The following is an 18,542-nucleotide window of genomic DNA, read 5'->3' on the forward strand; positions in this document are numbered from 1 at the left end:
CACGGAAACGGCGTGATTCGTTTTGCAACTTGGTGCTAACTTATTTCACGTAAGCAAGCCCGAGACCTTGCGAAGGAACGGGCTTGAGAAGAATTCGCTTGGGTTCGGTGACCTTACCTCCGCTAATTAAGAATAATTGATAGAATAAAGAGTGTCGCTCGGCCTGGCCACGATCATCTGCTTGCCCATCGATTAGACCCGCTCGTATTATGGAATTTCTTCTGGGTAGACTTTATTTATATCGTCCATGTGATGTGACGTCGTCGATTTCACGTTAATTGCGAGAATGGAAGGAAATTTAATTTTTTTTTTTTTTTTTTTTTTTTCCTATCTTATATTTATAATCAATCGAAAGAATTTGAGGCAAGGGACGAATATCTCGTTGGATTCGTCAGAAATGAAGAGAAGCAAACGATAATACGATGAGTATGAAATTTCTCGTATTTTTACGTATTCTACGTTTTTAAAAGGATTAGGTAACTTTGTCAGGTTGTAAATTATTGTAATTAGATGGCGGATGGATCGGTAAAAAGAAAAGAGTTACGTTTTAAATTCACGAGTCGGAATAAGAGGATCGGGCAGTTTTCGGGAAATAATGGAGGCCGGTTTTAATTAACGCCTCTATCCCCGCATGTTTAATTAAATACAATGTCTTGAGTTAATTTACAACTCCGTCCGTTGAAGTCTTCTTTTAAAGGGAGAAAGGATCCGCGTTGTTTTATGTAAATAGATCTCTCCCCCGGTTGTTTCGCGAGCCGGAGAATTTATCTCTTTCGCGAGCTCGACCTACGAATAATAAGATTTCCTTCTCGTTTTAATCAAAATTTGATCTTTTCGCGAAGTGAAAAAATTTTTTAGAATTTTACGATTCAAGATTACAATTTTTTTTTCTTTTTCTTTTTAGATGAAAGGGATTTGGAAGTAAATTGTTTTATTCATTAATTATATTATATTAAAAGATCGTAGAATTTTGATCAATTTTTTGTTCCACTTTAAAATACGATTGAAACAAGGAACTCATAATACATAAAATCCAAAAATTTTCGCGATTAACATTTATAATGCTCGAACAAATTTCTTGTTCTTGGCCTTCGTACGAAGGCCACGAAGTCGTGGGGATCTTCGAGTCCTCCTGTTTCGTGTCAACAGTTACTGTACCGTGTTATTAAAGGGTAAAAAGACGGAGGACAATTACTTCTTGCTATCGTGGCTGCGTTCATTTTCGATGAGGGAGAAAAAAAGGAGGGAAAAAGGTAGATGGAACGCGAGGGCAACGAAAGGAGGATAAAAGCGAGGAGAAGCGAAACAGCTAATTACTCTAAACTAATTACCTTTTGTTAGTACCGGCCTGCATCGATCGAGCATCTCGCGAACCTTGAACGACAACATCGGCCACAATCGTTCGATTCGTTGTTCTTTGTCCTTATTTCTCTGTATGTGTGCGATATACGATCAGATCAGATTCAGAATCGTTATTTTCTTCTTTTTTTTTTTTTTGGAACAATTACTTCGATGAGACTTTTAAAGGATGGAAAATTTTTTGATCGATTCACGGTAGTTTCATTTTGATTTGATCCTCTGTAAATGGATTGTTTCCTTGAATCTACACCGAGTTCCAATTATTATGGACAAACTAAAACTATCATATCACTTTCTTAACCTTAAAAAACCTTAAAACTTTAGCTCATTGAATGTCCATGCTCTAACCTATAAGAATTTCCTTTCCTTCTTGGAAAATAATTTTCTCTTTTTCTCTGCAATTCTCGCCGACTCCCACGCTTACTTCGCTCCCCAAGATCCGATCGAAAAATGAGAACCCAATCCACGTCCACGGAACACACCACAGAACGAATCGTCGATCGTGATTCGATCATGGATCGAGGTGGTTGTCACGCGCGACAATTACGCCGCCGTCGCCACCTTTAGGCTCGCAGGTGGTGCCATCTCGGCCACAGCTGCGCGTTCCTCGTTTATTAAGCGCGGATCACCGGTAGCCAATCGGCTGTCCGCGCTCAAGTCGCGATACGCAAGCGGCGACGATGGATAATTTATCGCGCGTTCGGTGTTTCCGCGCGATCGTTTAGGCAGGACCGGGCTGAATATAAATGGCGGCTCGCGGCCGATTCCCATGCAGAATGCATGCTCGCTCTGTACAACAACCCCGGTGCACGGCTCCTCGCCGCATAAATGAGATCGTTAATAAACGATACGGTTTATTGTGATTTACAAGCTTTCACTGTGCCTGCACGAGTGCCTGCTCGAGGGGGGAGGTTGCGGCCGAGAGACAGCCCGTTTTTCAAAGCGGTCGGAAGTATAGGTTAGGTTTGCTCGTTGAAGTGAATTTCGTGAATTTTTTTTCCTTTCCTTCTCTTTTCTTTTCTTTTATTTTTTACTTTTGTTTTGTAATTTTACTTTGCTTTGTTGGATCGTTAGTATTCGAATACTTTCTTCAAATTTTGAGCAATGTGCATGCGATACAAAGATTCTGATCTAAAGCGTTAAGATTAATGGTTGATGCCTCCCCCCTGATATATTATAAATGTGGCTATTCGTAGAGATCTGTAAGTAACAACGATTAAGGAGGAAATCCAGCGATAAATATATAATTCAAGCTAGTTGATTTATAAAAATATAGAGGAATAAATGGAACTCGTATATATAATATAATCTTGCAGAAATCTATACTTATAATAGAATAATTATAAATACAAATATATGCAATTAGAATTGACACAATAATAATCCTCGCTATTGTCATTTTCTTTTCATAGGGGATTTGCCCATGGGGGTTGACAATACGTCTAAAAGGGAGTTTGCAAAGGGATTTGACCTCAAATGGGGGTGGGTCATAAGTCGGAGATATTGGAATTGTACTAGTTTCGCGCGATAGTTGGCCAGATGACGGGGGAGGGGCGATGTAATAATGGAAGGTTCTGCGGTTCTTTGGGGACTTTGCAGTTACATTGTGTTTAATAAATCTTGCCGGTGTTTGCGGTTTCATTCGTAGAATATTTCACAAATGAAAATATGGAGTGAGGTATATATATATAATGCAACTGAAACTGGGTTACTTATTTACATTATTACATTATGAAAGCAACTTTCTAACTAATTTGAATCACTTGAACCAATCCAAGTAACGTTCAAAAAGATTCCTCCAATAATAAATTACAACTTTTTCACCAACAATCTCCCAATTTACTGAAATCTTTTATTTATAATTTATATTTCTCATTCTACTTGGTTACAATTTTTTCCAGCAATCTAAACGTTCGCTTTACCCTTCTTATCGAAAAATTTTGCTTCGACATCAAAAAAAAAAAATAAATAAATAACAAACCATATTTCTCATTTAATCGCGGGTTAAAAACAATTGCCTCGAATACCGGATTTAATTAGCTATCTACCTTGTACCTCGCGATTTCACGAAGCTGAAATCGAGCATTAAGATGCAAACTAGCTCGCGACACGATTGCTCAGCAGCAGCCAGCTTCCTTCTTTGAACTTCATTAAGCGAGTTAATTCCAGCCTGGAACGATATTCTCAATATCGTTAGGAACGTTTTAATAACTTTCCTGTCCTAATGAAAATGTTATCTATCACGCGGCGCGAGCTCGTCTCGATAAGAACCCGCGACACCCTCTATCCTCCTAAGAGGAACAACAAGTCGAGGGAGCGCATGGTGGCTACGATTATCTCGCTACCGGTTGCTTGTTGTGCGCATCGATAAAATTAGCTCGTGCAACCGTATCGAAGACAACAGGTAGCAGCAGAGCCGCGTTATCGGCCGATTGCATTAGCATGAGACTAATCTGTGACGATTAGTTCAGGTTGCAATAATTGTTAACGTATTTATACGCAAATTTTACGAGTTTTATTTTATCTTGTATCGTTTTACGATCATTTCGATACGACGCGCTATTAATTGGATGATAATCTGTTTCTTTTATGTCGAAGCAATTTTGTTACAAAAGAACAATATTTTTCTTTCGACTCTTCGATATTTTTTTTAAATTTTTCGAAACGATGTTTTCTTTTCTTCCCTCATTTTTTGCTTTCATCCGAAAAATATATCGAAACAATTGCTACAATCTCTTTTTCAGATTAAAAGAGATACATATATTTTCATTTACTCTCAACGTGAAAATATCTTAAAAAAAAAACTCATCTTCTTGACAAAAGACAACATAAAACACCACTAAAATCGCACATCGATTTTCCATTTCCTCGAAAAAGGTTCTCTCCCCTCAATCTTTCCAATACTCGAGAACACTCGTCAAAAATGTTTTCCGCTGGTCTCGTTCACAAAAGAGTTTTACCACCCTTTCTCGAACACCTCCATCCATTATCGCGCTCCGTCGAATCCTTTAAAAAGAGAAACACAAATCCGTAATCCTTCCAGGTTAATTCCATCCGTACGTGCCATTCCACGCGTATCATTTTTATTCAAAAAAGAACATATCGATAATCCCTCTTTAGACACGCGTATTCTATATACGCGTTGCACAAAGCTCCTTAAAGAAAAAAAATAATTAGATACTCTTTCCATCATTTTCCAACGATGGTGAAGTTGACAAGCTTAAAAAAAAAAAAAAAAAAAAAAAAGAAAACCAGGACATTTTATCCACTTTTTCTCAACACCGAAACCCATAATCCCCTTAAAAAAAAGGGGGGAGAGATTTGATATTCCACACGCGTTATTCTATCCATTTTCCAACGACGATGAAGTCCACAAGTCCCTTCAAAAAAAAAAAAAAAAAAAGAGAGAGAGAGAAAAAGGGAAAAATTACACGAGCGATCCACCATGAAACCGCCAACCTCCCCCTCGATTCGCTCGTTCACCCTCGACTCTCGGTCGCCACCCTCGCGCGAAACACAGGAGGAAAAGCAACGTGAACAGAGGGCAGGCAGCCTCGGTGATATTCAAACATTTATAGTCGAAATATTACGGGGGCCGAGGGATCCCGTTGGGAGGTGCTCTCCACCACACCCTCGCTGTCATCTGCGCCGGCGAGATAACGTTTCCGCCCGTGTCAACCCCCTCCTCGACTCGTAAGAGCACAGAGGGACATCGCGCTCGTTGTGCCCCCGTGAATGTTGGCACGGCTAATGGCGCCGCGGCAACCCCCGTGGAATCTTTAATTTCCACGACGTTAAGAGACACTCGTTCTCCCTGGGGCCTCGTACGGCTTGGATACGCGCGCGTCCCCCCTCCCACCTCCGTAAGTGTAATCTGGCCAAGCGGTTGATTCACAGTTTCGTTGGAAACGTACTTTCCTTTTTCTCTTGCGCTTTGTTCTTCTCTGTAACACTTTGTTTCTTATAGTCGAGTCGAATAGGTTCTCGATCCTTTTTTTTTCGTGCTCGAAGGTGAGGAATAATGGGAGGTGGATTTGATTAGTTGGGTTTTTTTTTTTTTATTTTTTTTTATTTTTCATGGATTTCTCTGCGAATGAATTTGAATGGAGGAGGAGATGTTGAATAATGTTTTAAATATTTGGTAGACGAAGGAAAAATAAGATTCAATTAGAGTGGAGCGAATAGGGGTGTTGAATTTTAAATATTTGGGTAGGGACGAGGGAGAAATTTAATTTAGGAAGCTAAAATTAATTTGTACTTGATATAATTTTAATTTTTTTTAATTTGCAAGTAGTTTTCCACCTGCGAATGTGAATACGAAAAAATTGGATTCGAAATTTTAATTCATTGAAATTTCATCGAACGTAAAATAATAAAAGTTTCTCGAAATTATTTCATTGATCATATTACTCGCCGCAAATCGAAACGGAACGAATGTGGAGCGATTCGTTAAAAAAAATCGATGAAAAATTACATGCACGCGCAGTGAAAATATCGAACTCAACGGCGTCCTTACATTATTCAGTTCTCCATTAGCATTAAATTTTAATTCTCATCTCCACTTAAACCGCTCTCGACGGATACTTCCGTTAACGACCATAAAATTTCTCTCGAACGAGTTTTCCATCAGATTTTCTCTCTCTCTCGAGGCAGAGAGAAATCGTTTCCCTTCTCTCACCCCTTCGAATCAGAAGCACAACGATCCTCGGTGGTAGAAGAGTTGGCTGCCACTGACGTTGCCGTTCGACTTCGGTTCTCTTTCTTCTTACCAAAAATTTTTCCCCAGACTCTTGAAGCACCCTTCACAATTCTCGCCATCTGGCTTGCCTGTGTACATAGATGACGATTTACTTCTTCCCCGAGGCGTCGAAGGCGTGATTTTTTTTTTTTTTCTTTCTTTCTCCTCCGATTCGGCCAAGAACCTCGCCTCCTTGGGTCAACATTCCCCTATCTCGGGGGATAGACGTGTCGCCATCTCCAGTATCGGATGCACCCGTCTTACTCCCCTTCGACGATGGATCCCGTCGAGAACGTTGCCCAACCAACGCTTTTCTCCTCGAGATCGCGATTCGAACACGTAGATTAAATAGCATCCCGACGATTTTTCAAATCTGACAAAAACACACCGATCCAAAATTCTCACTCAAGCGTATTATCGATAATAGTAGAGGAAAACGAATCTGTTAAGAAAATAACTCTCACGAATTTTTCTAACGCACGAACTCTGGATATAAACAGATGTTGATCCTTCATACGTTTTTGCTACGGGCGATTTCTCCGCCGTGCCAACTCCCTCTGAACGAGCCATCGCACCAAAAATGAGAAAGATCGCTGCAACGTCTCGAAATTCGAGTTGCTTTGACGGTGAATTTATTGAAAAAAAAAAAAATTGACGATAAAAAAACGAAATATCGATGCTTCCAGAGAAGGAATGTGTACAATCTTATGCAGAAAATACGAAATCTTCAGAATCCGTTTGCTCGAGGAATAGAAATATCCAAAAAAAAAAAATAAAAGAAATTCACACGAGAAATAATACGGAACAATCATACATTCAAGCACGATTGAATTACCTTCCACCTTTCCATAATATACTCGATACTCCAGCAAAATATCCTCCTCCTTCGAGCGGATCCGCCGGGCACGAAAATTCACGGAGAGAATCCGTCCCACTCGTCGACACCTGGCGAACATTCCGTCCGCGGCGAGAAGAGGGATCGTATATACGCGAAAGGGATCGTACCGCGCCGTTTCTATTAGTTCAGTCATCGACAGTGCAAACACTCCTTTGTGGTGCGCGTAGTACGTTGTTCGAGTCGGGATGCACTTGAGACTGTGGATGCTTCCCGCCTCGTGCGCGCGCGATTCCGCGAGGGGAGGATAGAGTCGGCTACGGCGACGAGAAGAGGAGGAGAGGAGGGAAACCGCGAGAGAAAAAGAGAGAGAGAGAGAGAGAGAGTGGTACGGCTCGTGACAATGTCAATGTTTGCGTCGTTGCACCGAAGCACTCTCAGGGAACGGACGGAGACTGAGTGTCTTCAGGTTGTACAGGAAGAATGGATTCGTGTCGAGGGTACGTAGAACTAGTCGCTCTTTGCGGGGACTACCTCAATGAACCTCCATTAATTTCCAAGCTCTCCCCGTCACTCTCCTCACGTCCTCTCTCTTTAAGCCCTCCCTCTTCGCCCCCTTCTTTCGGGAGCGTCAAGCGCGAGACTCCTCTCTCCGCGTCCTTTCTCGATCGATCGATCTATCTATCCATTCACGGATCGACGACGATTCGTATCTCGTTCGAAACGAAGGCGTTGCATGATAATTTGTCGAAAGGTTATCGATGGAACGATTTTCCACGGGAAGAGTTGATCGTTTCGATTCTCATATCATCCATTGTTCTGATATCGTAAAAGTAAGATTTCAAATATTTCTTAAAAAAAGAGAATTTTCACGTAGAATCGCTTGCTGTGAAGTAAGATCTTCTCGTCTGTGTTCTGAGGAATTTGTGAAAATAATAAGGGAGGTGATCTTTTTCGAGGTGAAATTAATAAATTCCATTGTTTATGAGCAGAGAGAGAGAGAGAAAGAGAGAGAAAGGGAAGATGTGCGAAAATCTAACGAAACGTTTCAGCGCATAAATTGAGAAAGGAGATACACGGCTCGAGCTTTTTCCACGGACCCGGTTGATTGCGTTTCGAGACACGGCGAGATACTTGTTCGGCGTGTCCATCAGGCCTCCAAGGTATTTGTCGTCGAGAGCCGATCTTCGCGTGGGCGTTATGTGCTTTGTAGCCGAGGAACGAAGAGACAATCGAATCGATGACGCCCTTTCGAAATTTGATTTGCGACCGCCGTTCACATCCGGCCCCGAATCGTTGCACTCGAACTGTTGCATTTTATGAGCGCGGTTGTTCTTAATATACGTCGCACACGTGTACACCCTGCACGCCAATTCCGCGTTGGAAATGGCAGTAAAGTCGATTCGAATTTGCTAGGGATGTTTTTTCTTCCCTCTCCTCTCATATAAAATAGTTTCATCTTTGTTCCTTTTCTTTTTTTGGGTCGATACAGTTTTTGATATATCGACGAAATTATCGTTAATCGTTAATTATGGTGGATAAGAAAAAAGGAATTTCGCTTATTCCCGTCCATCATCGATATCTAAGCCACAATTCTAATACAATTTTAATAGGGAATTCCATAGACAGCTATTGACACATCTTTATTACACAATGTTTCGGTAACTCGAGCGAGAGGCGAAAATGTTTATTTATGCTAATTTGTAATCTCCAATTAATCGGTCGTAAATTTATACTTTAAAATGGAGATAAGATATTCAATTTTGACCCTGTTAAATTTCAAAGGTGTGTAGTTGATGCAAAATATAGGTGCCATCAATGTTTTGAAAAATAAGAATGCTATTATTATTATTTATTTCATGATCTTCTTTAAGTAGACTACATATATTTTTTCAACTCGTCATAAAAATTCATGCAACATTAGTTCGAGATTTTTCCTTATTAAATAACGAATTTATTTCTATTCGTTAAGAAATTGACGATAGAGAGGAGGGAAATAGAGATGTGAATAAGAGAAGGTGAAAAATAAGAATAATAAATGTGAATGTGAGAGCACGTTATTGAGATTGTAAAGTTGCTCTCGATAAAATAAGAAAGGTGAAAGACATTGAACGATATTTTATCGCGATACTTGCGGTACCCAACAAATTGAAAACATATCTCGATAATTATATTATTATTAAAATATCGCACAAAACAACAACATAGACTTTAATATCCAACAATATCCTTCTTTATAAGATACATAAAATATTAAAATATATTTTATACTTTACGTGTGAAATCATTTTAACTTAGCTAACAAATTCACCGAATGGGTGCGTGTGAAATCGTTGGTTCGAAAAAGGCTTCGAGTGAAAACGGTTAAAAAAGACATTTCTGGAACATCTACACGCTTCGACAACTGACGTTGCGACAATAATTAACGAGACACTTAATTGTCCATGTTCCAATCGTTGCACATCGATTTTTGACAAACGAATATCGATTATAGCCTTAATTTTCAATTATCGCGATATCCTTTATCATGGAGCGAGGCGGGTGTCGCTGCTGTGCCGGAATGCGATACCGTTAATTGATTCTCATCCCGTGGCAGTTGAATGAAATTTCTTGCGGGCGCGGGAATACGCCGTGGACGCGTTCCCATCGCGCTTATGCTAATTCGTGGCGGGCAAGTGTCGTGTGTGCAATTGGTGAAAAAAAAAAAAAAAAAAAAGAGAGAGAGAAGTTATCGGGATTGCGTAACCGGCAATTTCAAGAATCCGAGGGAAGCGAATAAATTTCATATCTCTTTAATTTCCTAAATTATTTCTCTCTCTCTCTCTTTTTTTTTAGAAAGACTTTTACAATCCTCCTCTATATAATCTTTCTTAACGATTTCCCATTGATAACGTTTAAAATTACGATCTCTCGTGTTCGCACTGAACTGTACTTTTCGCGTACGGATGGATAACGAATATACAGCGTCGAAGTAGACAAACTTTTACCTACCTGAAAATCCTTAAAATTTGAGGATCGTTAATTCGTTGAAAAATCGCTAATCCGTTTTCAGATTTGCTTTATCAATCCATCGTGATCGATTCCACCGCACCTAACCGACACGAACTCGCCCAACTTCTCGGAACGCCTCTTATACAGGTAGAATTCGCGCGATCGCAGTTGTCTGCTGTTCCACGCGACTCTCTCTCTCTCTCTCTCTCTCTCCGAGGCTTCAGCACTCTTTCCTTCCTTCTCGAGCCGTGAACCTGTCCTTAACGTGACGCGAGTAGGTTTCCGCGTCAGCATGGAACATTTACAATGTGGCTAGAGGCACGCTTAATATGCGTGGGCGTCGGAGCCGCGCGGTGCGTGATTCAAGGCGGGTTCTCACGCGCCACTCGTGCTCGAGTGGAGGGAGGGGGGCGGGCGGAACGAAGGAAAAGTGACGAGGACGGAGGCGACAACGGTACGCGCCCGATTCGTTTAGGAATTCGCGAATAAGTCTAAACGGGGGTAAAACGCGGCTGTCGATTTACATACAGGCTCGATGTACACACCGAGGTATTCGCCTCGGCCTGTTGCCGCGTGCTTTCACGAACGCACGCCAACGGGGAGATACGGTTAATTTTTAGAACGGGAGGGAGGGTTTCGGAAAAAAAGTATATTTTCTCAACAAAAGCGTGAAATGCGTGCCATGTAAGATTAAGTGATGACATCGATAGAAAGTGTTGATGTTCATTTTTCGATTATAAAAAATATTTAAAAAGAAATTGTTGGTATGATGAAATTCGTATTGCAGAGAAGTTCTCGTATGTGGATTTTCTGTAACGCGCGAATTCATACAACGCGTTAATATTTTTGTTATTTTGTGAAAATATACAACGATGAATTTACTTTTTAAAGATAAAATTATACAAGTTTCGATAAGCGTGTATTAAAAGAGATTATTTGCGTATTGCTATTTTTATACAAAATCGATCGACCTCGTTTGATTTCGTTACTTCTCGTTATTGTGTCATACAATTACGAAACGAAGAAGTAATCCTCTTACGTCTCGATGAGGCATTCAGTTCCGCGCCTAATTATCATGTATTGCGTGTACCCGTTGCGGACCCGAGGAAAGCCAACATTCCGGAATTCACTGCCGTTCGAAATACCTACGAATCCGTAATATCACCGTCGCGAGACGATTTTCAACGATCTTCGTTCATTATGCATCGTCATGCAGACGCCATTCCTCGCCGCGGTGAATAATTTCGATTTTTACGATCTACAAAAAACGATGGATTGACAATTCGTAGGGATTTACTAACTTTACGAAACTAAAGTTAAAATGGAGTGTATAGTCAACCTTGGAATCGTTGATTTATTCTCGATGTTCGTTACGTGTACATTTCTACTCTGTAAATGATTGTGGAAAAGATAAATTATTCCTATGAGGAATTGGATACACATGATACATCTTTCGTGCCAAAATCGTGTATCTCGATGATTATACGTGTGACGTTACAGTGACAAAATCGCACGATTTTTCATTCCGTTCGTGTATTTTCGCGAACAATTAAACTCGATAATCAAACGTAGTTGAATTCTTCGCGCGCTTTTTTTCATTCGATCCTGTCTCGATCAACGAAAAAAATGGCAAACGATATTTTCGAGATATTACGTAGATTATTCGAGAAATTATTATCAGGATATATTCGTTGCGAATATATAAAATAAATCAATAAGTTAGGAAAATCAAGTTTCGAATTTGTCTGGATAATAATTATATTTGAATTAGTTTCAAATTAAACGATTAACCAATCTCTGTCTCGCTCTGTTTATCTATCTCATTCCTAATATTGGCGCATGCGCAATAGAGTAAACCAGGTTAGATTGATCGTAAGACATATGAAATATTTGATCAATCGTTGAACGTTACTTTGTAGGTAAAAAAATTTCAACGTAAATGATGAAAAAAAAAAAAGAAACATATTTAAAATATTTTGCGTTTTACAAAGACGTTATCTATCGGGGCAAACAACGTATTTACTATCGATCATCGTCCTACAAAATAAAAGTAACATTAAAGAGCTCATTACGTTTATAATCTTCGCTGTAACAATGGTTGCTTGGCTTATGCCGCCATTGTTTTCTGTGACGCACATGTGAGATTCAATTGGATAACAATACGTTCCAATTCCGCGTCTTTCTCGATCTTTGAACAAATGAGATCAGTCGGTAAAAGAGAGCCTCGTAAGAACGAAAGGAATGAAGAAATAAGAAATAATCGAATTTCAATTTTTTTTTTTTTTTGTTTCTTCTTCAACAAATTATCGGTATTTCTAAATGAATTTTAAATTAAGAAAAACATATATTATATTAGAGGACAAAGGATTTACGATGATATTTGTGTATGTTTCAGCAAATATTACAAAAGTCTTCAGTATCAGTGGAAATCGAAGTGAGACCTAGACAACTGGTGCCAGATACTAATTGCTTTATCGACTACTTACCGCAATTGCAAAATATCACGAAGGCGGTTTCCGGTGCGCAGCCAATTTACACGCTTATGGTACCACTTGTAGGTAAGTAAATTTACAATTTTCCAATATAAAATATCGTATTTTTGACACGTTATTTATACTTGGACATGTTTATTCGAACATCAATAGAAAGATTTATTAATCATTGTTACGTAACTCATCGTAAAACTCAAAATATATTATTAAAAAAAAATTACAAAATATTCAAAATTTAAAATATTTAAATATTTATGATCAAAAGAGCATATAATATGGATTATATGATTCCTTGTTGTAAAGAGAATTATTTGCAACACGATAATTTCGGAAAAAATTAAATTTCGAAACTGCTTATTTCCTTTTTTGTTTGTCCTAAATCTTCTGTTCTATTCGAATATTGGCTATAATTTATTTTTGACCATTGGTTTACCATCGATCGGTGAATAAGAATAGGGCAAAGAATAGATGCCCTAGATAATTTATTTATACAAATCTGTTACTATGAATATGATGACACGATTATTTTTTAAAATTTTGATTGATGAATTTTTTGTAATTCCTTGACAAATGTTTTTTTTTTCTCGTAAATTTCGCATTTCATGCTTTTATGTTGTAAATTTTGCTTTTTAAAATGGTTAATATTTCGTAAAGAGTTACGATGAGAAAAATCTTAAAAAATCATTTTTCTATTAAATGAAAACACATCGAACGATAAAGAATCTGCAAGAATGTAATTTTTTTCCCCCTCTTCAACTCGTCTAATTTAAAATACAAATTGGAAGAATCGAGTAAATCTTCGCGAAATCTACCCTTAGGCAAGAGGATAAAGCTAATGCATACCAAATATCGCTGACTCTCCAACTTGAAAATGTCTCAAATGGGTGGCGGCGTTGTGTTTGCTGTTGGAGACTGTTTCTTTTTTTTTTCATCGTTCTTATTCGATTATCGGATTTCAAGAAGTTTGGTTCGAGTCAACAGAGATAGAGGTTGTTGTGCATAGGGAACACGTGCAGGCAATGGTTCGAGACAGAAAAACATGTCTACCCGTAGATTCTTTGTGGTGGATCGAATGTCATTGGGTACAATTTATTAGAGCTACTAGAGGAAGGGTGCTTTTCCCCTTCGCGTTTCTTCTCTTCTTCGCGAAATGGTTGAAGGCCAACCTCTACTTTCTCCGTTTCGAAATTAATTTATTTGTGCTTTTCGCGGAGGGCAAAGTTTCTTGGACTGTCTGATGACTTGGAATTTCTTTTTTTTTTGGCTTTAATCTACTTTTTTTATTTGTCAAAAGCTCAAATAATTGTGAATGTGGAATGTTCTCACGAGGGAGGTTGAAGTTGTCAGAAAAATGTTTGGAACATTTATACCGTGTAAATTATATTTTTGTAGGTCTAATACTTTTTATATTTTTTTTTCTTTCTTTTTCTTTTTACCATCTTTCGTGGTACAATGGGGTAAAAATATATTTGGTCGCAAATTGGACGTGGTAACAGAGAAAAGAAGTGTCTCGTGTTCATTATATATAAAATAAGTAGAAATTATTTTATTTAGAATCTAGATACGGACAATGGAAAGAGAAATGCGTGGAATTCTGCCACGTATTTTCGTCGACAGTCCAATTACGACATGTCAGAGACACTCGAAAATTATTCCTATATTTCCAACGCTGCGAAACTGAATATTATTAAACGTCGACTGATGTCGCGACATCATAAAATTATGTTTTTTCGAATTGGAAGAGAAATGGACGAAAAAACGAACGTGTAAAATTTAATAATTTCTCGTTAAAAACAAATATTTCTTTCTTTGAAGTGTAATTATTAATCAAATTATTTTCAATTATATGCCTCGTCTTGTTTATATTTAATCGGACATGTTATGCATTTTTGTTTCAGTTCTGAACGAGCTCGAGGGCCTAGCAAGGGGTGCAGACGCCAGAGATTGCCCTCCAGCTTCGAGGGCAACTTTGGATCCGGAACATGTGGCAAGAGTGGCTGAGAGCGCGAAAGCGGCTTTGGCATTTGCAAGAAGCAGAAATCCAGCGATTCGATGTTTAACCACGAGAGGGACTGTCCTTACGTCCAGCACGTTCACGGTAGAAGAGGATGTTGATAAGGTAAGTAGTGAATTTTCTCGCGAAAATGATGAATCGGATGGAGCCTTGATTTTCTTTAATCCTTCGATACCACACGAAAAAAAAAAAAAGAAATTATAATTAAAAAGATTTCCAAAAAAATTCTCCCGAAGAGGAGAAAAATATCGAGATACATTCTATCTACGAAAAAATTTCCCAATACATTCATCACGTTGTTTTAACTTAACTCAATTTTCCTAAAATAAGACGCAACAACAATCTTATGCAAATTCTGCAAGTTTATCAAGCCCCATCCAAGAACGTAAGATGGCACAGAGGCGCCGCCAATTGAAATTCCCGCGATGGTTGGTCGCGTGTCATTTCATGAAAATAATAAACAGAAACATCTGTAATTCTGTCGCAGGACGGGCTGACAAGAAACGATGACAGAATACTTGCTACGTGCTTGAGCCTCTGCAAGGCGGGTAACAAAGATCAAGCGAATGCAGGTACGTACGACGCGCCATCGCGCATATTCCTCTTGGAAGGTATCCTGAACACGTTTCAACCGTTTTCCGACGCTTTGATCGTGATTAATATCCGCCTCTGACCAATCTGACCGGGGATTTAACCGTTATCGTCGTCGACACGCTCCTTACTTTTTCTCGTCTCCTTATTGAACCGAAATTTATCGATTTACTAATTATTCGTGAGAACGACCTCGATTTCATTAATTATGAATTATGTTCGCCAAATTATTGTGCCGTTTCCACTTTCGCGTTTCGATATTGAATAATTCAAAATTTCTTTTCAATTTCAATTCTCCAACTTGTTATTTTAGGTTTTGGATTTCAAATTTAAAATTTTCAATTTACTTACACGCTTCATATTTCTACTTGACAAATTTACCTTATTACGAATATTATACACGAATTCCCAAAAATCTTTCTGGTCCCCAAAACGGACGTCTTCGGAGAAACGGAGGATTAAACGATCCACGAATTTTTCTTCGAGCAGAAGAGGGCCAGCCACGACGACTGAGAAGGGAGGTCGTGCTGCTAACGGAGGACAGGAACCTGAGGGTGAAGGCTCTTGCCAGGGATGTTCCTGTGAGAGAGGTACCCGATTTCATGCAATGGGCCGGCCTCGGCTGAGACACTTTTCCGACCAAACACACCCGCTAACGAAAAATCTCCCGTTACCATCCCCGCCGAGTAAAAAACTTGACCAGCAGCCAGCAGCAGCAGCAGCAGCAGCAGCAGCAGCAGCAGCAGTAGCAGCAAGATAAAAAGGAAAGGAAAGAAAGCGTGGAGGAAAAAGCAGGAAAGGGAAAAGAAAATGGAAGAAGGAAAGAGGATATATCTCTCGCCATCGTGCTCCTCCCCATCCCCCGACCCCGAAAATCACATTGGCCGAACACCCGTCAATTGCGCGCGACGACGGATCTATTTGTTTCTACACGTAAGTTCGTCCTGATTGTCGAACGATTGTACCCCCGTGCCTGTTCGTCAGCTGATGATGCGTTCTCTTGTCGACGAGACGAAGGAATTTTTTTTTTTTTTTTTTTTTCCAAACAGAGGTATCGGGTGAGAATACTTTTTACACGGCGATCGATTTAGGGATATTATTGGTATTTCAGAAAGCGATCCGAGTCGTTCAATAAAAAATTACATGGGTATTAACGAGGTAGCTCGTTTTCGAGTAGGAGGAGACATTGAGAAGGATGAGCGTGAAAGAGAGAGAGAGAGAAAGAGACGAGCAAATGATCACAAACCTTTGTCACCTTGGAAATTTTCTTTCTAACGTGTAATGCTTTTCTTATTATTTCGTCTACTTTTTTTTTTTTTCCTCTCATTATCTATTATCGCCTTATCTCAATCTTATTTATTCTTATGATTTTCCTCCCTCTGTATTATTTTCTTTTCTTTTTCTTTTCTTTTCTTTTCTTTTCTTTTTTTTTTTTTTTGAGGTTAATTAAAAGAATCGAATAGAATTGTCGAAGAGGATTTCTTACGTGTGATCAACGAGTTGGATTGCGAGTTAAATTTCTTTCACCGAATAGAGAGAAAAACGGGTGTCGAAGTGACGCGAGAGAATGCTAATTTAGCTGAAATCATATCGGAGCAAGATAGTTTAAGAGTGAGAGAAGGAGAGAGCGAGAGAGAATGTATAATGGTAATTCTCTGGATAATATAAGGGAAAGCGAGAAAGAAAAAGAAAAACGATACGAGAGAAGATTATCGGTATTTTTACACACGAGAATATTTTTTTGGTTGACTTTTATCGATGATGACCGCCCCGCGGCCGGCTTCATTTTTCTGTACCTTCCTTTTATCATGTTTGTAACGATCTATACGATCTATATAATATATGTATATATACATATATACACTTATATATACATATGTTATATATTTGTAAGCACTTTTGAATATTGTATACGCCGTATGCGGTCGTTGGAGGATGCGTTCGGAATCCGCGTACATCCACGTGTGTGTCGCTTGTGTCTCCTTTTCCTCTCTTTCCCTTTTCTTCTCTCTCTCTTTCTCTGATTTTGCAATTATTTTTTTTTTCCCTCTTTCTTCTCTTTCCAGATTTTCGTTTTTTTCCCACCCTCTGCCGACCTCCGTCTATTTCTTTCCTTTCATCTTTTATTCTCCTTTTTTCCCCCTTCCTTCCATTTTTTTTTTTTTTTTTTTTCCGTTGCACACGTAACAAAAGTTACCCTCGCACGCGGTGTGTTTCTAATTTTTCTTTTTTTTTCCCCCTCTCTCTCTCTTTTTTTTTTTAGAAGTAATTTTCGCTATTTGTAACGTATTTTTTTGTCATTTCTATTTTTTTCTCCTTTTTTTTTTTTTAAACCATTCGATGATTTTTTTTATTCTTTCGATGTGTTTATTTTTACTCGCTCTTAGGCTTCGTTTTGTTCTTTTTTTTTTTTTTATAGAGATCTCGTTGCGTCTTGTGGATTATCGCAGAGAATGTCGATTTTCGAGAGATGATTCGAATTTTAAATTTAAAAGGGTGGAAAAAGCGTTCGAAATTCGCAGATTCTTTTTTTTTTTTTTTTTTTAGATTAAAGCGGGTATGTTCGATTAGAAAGGTGTATTATGGATTTTTGGTGGTGATCGTTTATTGATATTGCATTACAACTCAAGTTGTAAAAAAAGAAAAAAAAAAGAAAAAAAGAAGAAAAATAAAATAAAATTTTATAGAACTTCTTTCGATTTCCATGGCGAAACAATTGTAAAAGGACCAAATTAAGTATACAAATGCAATACTTAAATAATAATTTTCAATTTTCAATTTTAAAAAAAATTCCCTTGTCCCCCCTCCCCCCAAATTTCAAAAGTCGTACTTTCAGAAGTCGTTAAAAACTGATATATTTTAATTCCCATCATAAAAATCCGCATACACCTAAAAAACGAAAAAAAAAAAAAAAAAAAAGGAAAAAAATATGTATATTGAAAAAAAAAAAAAAAAAAAAACAAAGAAGAAAAAATGAAAAGAAATTGTAACACGGCCATAGTCCACAGGACTTTACGAGAAGGATTTTAATTTCTTTTTATATAATAATTTTCGCGCCCGGTGTTGGCGCAACGAAAATACGAAAAATATTTTTACAGCAGAAAAATGACGGCTGTTTTAAACCGGATACGAATCAAGGGGATACGATCCCATTTGCATTTCCTACTAACGCGAACTTTTTTTTTTTTTCAAAACCCACGCCGTCCCGAATCCTCGTCGTTTTCCAGCGACTGCGCGCGTGCCACTGTCGAGAGCGTGTCGCGAGTATCGCGTGAATTTTTTAATCGAGACACATACACACACATATAAAGAAACCCACACTTGCACCCGTCGAAAATGGCAGAGACGCGAAATTAGAACGAAACGCCTGTTCATTTCACTCGTAACTGCCTCTCAAATGTACAACGGTTCCTTTCGTTTGGCGGACACGACGCCATTTTGTCGAGCAATCCGTGCGCCATTTCGCGTGCCAACGCGGCCAGTTTGAAATTCCGTCGAGAACGATGATTTTTGCGAATTAAA

General features: G+C 38.6%; 1 protein-coding gene and 1 long non-coding RNA gene across 2 annotated transcripts in view; one reads left to right on the top strand and one right to left on the bottom strand.

The window, feature by feature from the left end:
- The window catches only part of LOC100866761 (telomerase-binding protein EST1A), a 120,034-nt gene extending 101,492 nt beyond the window's left edge, over nt 1-18,542 (top strand). Inside the window, exons 24-27 of the mRNA XM_086909561.1 lie at nt 12,319-12,481; nt 14,314-14,534; nt 14,917-15,001; nt 15,510-18,542. Coding sequence (XP_086765687.1) covers nt 12,319-12,481; nt 14,314-14,534; nt 14,917-15,001; nt 15,510-15,646 — 606 coding nt within the window. The 3' untranslated portion in view covers nt 15,647-18,542. The remainder of the gene's footprint in view (nt 1-12,318; nt 12,482-14,313; nt 14,535-14,916; nt 15,002-15,509) is intronic.
- Nucleotides 607-1,918, bottom strand: LOC147657420 (uncharacterized). The gene is made up of 3 exons (XR_015292474.1): nt 1,708-1,918; nt 1,332-1,639; nt 607-786 (listed from the first exon to the last, which is right to left on the bottom strand). It is a non-coding gene; the product is annotated as an uncharacterized LOC147657420 (long non-coding RNA).

The sequence above is a fragment of the Apis florea genome, unplaced genomic scaffold (assembly GCF_048593485.1).
Source record: "Apis florea isolate Af1SG1 unplaced genomic scaffold, ASM4859348v1 contig_3158_pilon, whole genome shotgun sequence".
Taxonomy (NCBI): domain Eukaryota; kingdom Metazoa; phylum Arthropoda; class Insecta; order Hymenoptera; family Apidae; genus Apis; species Apis florea.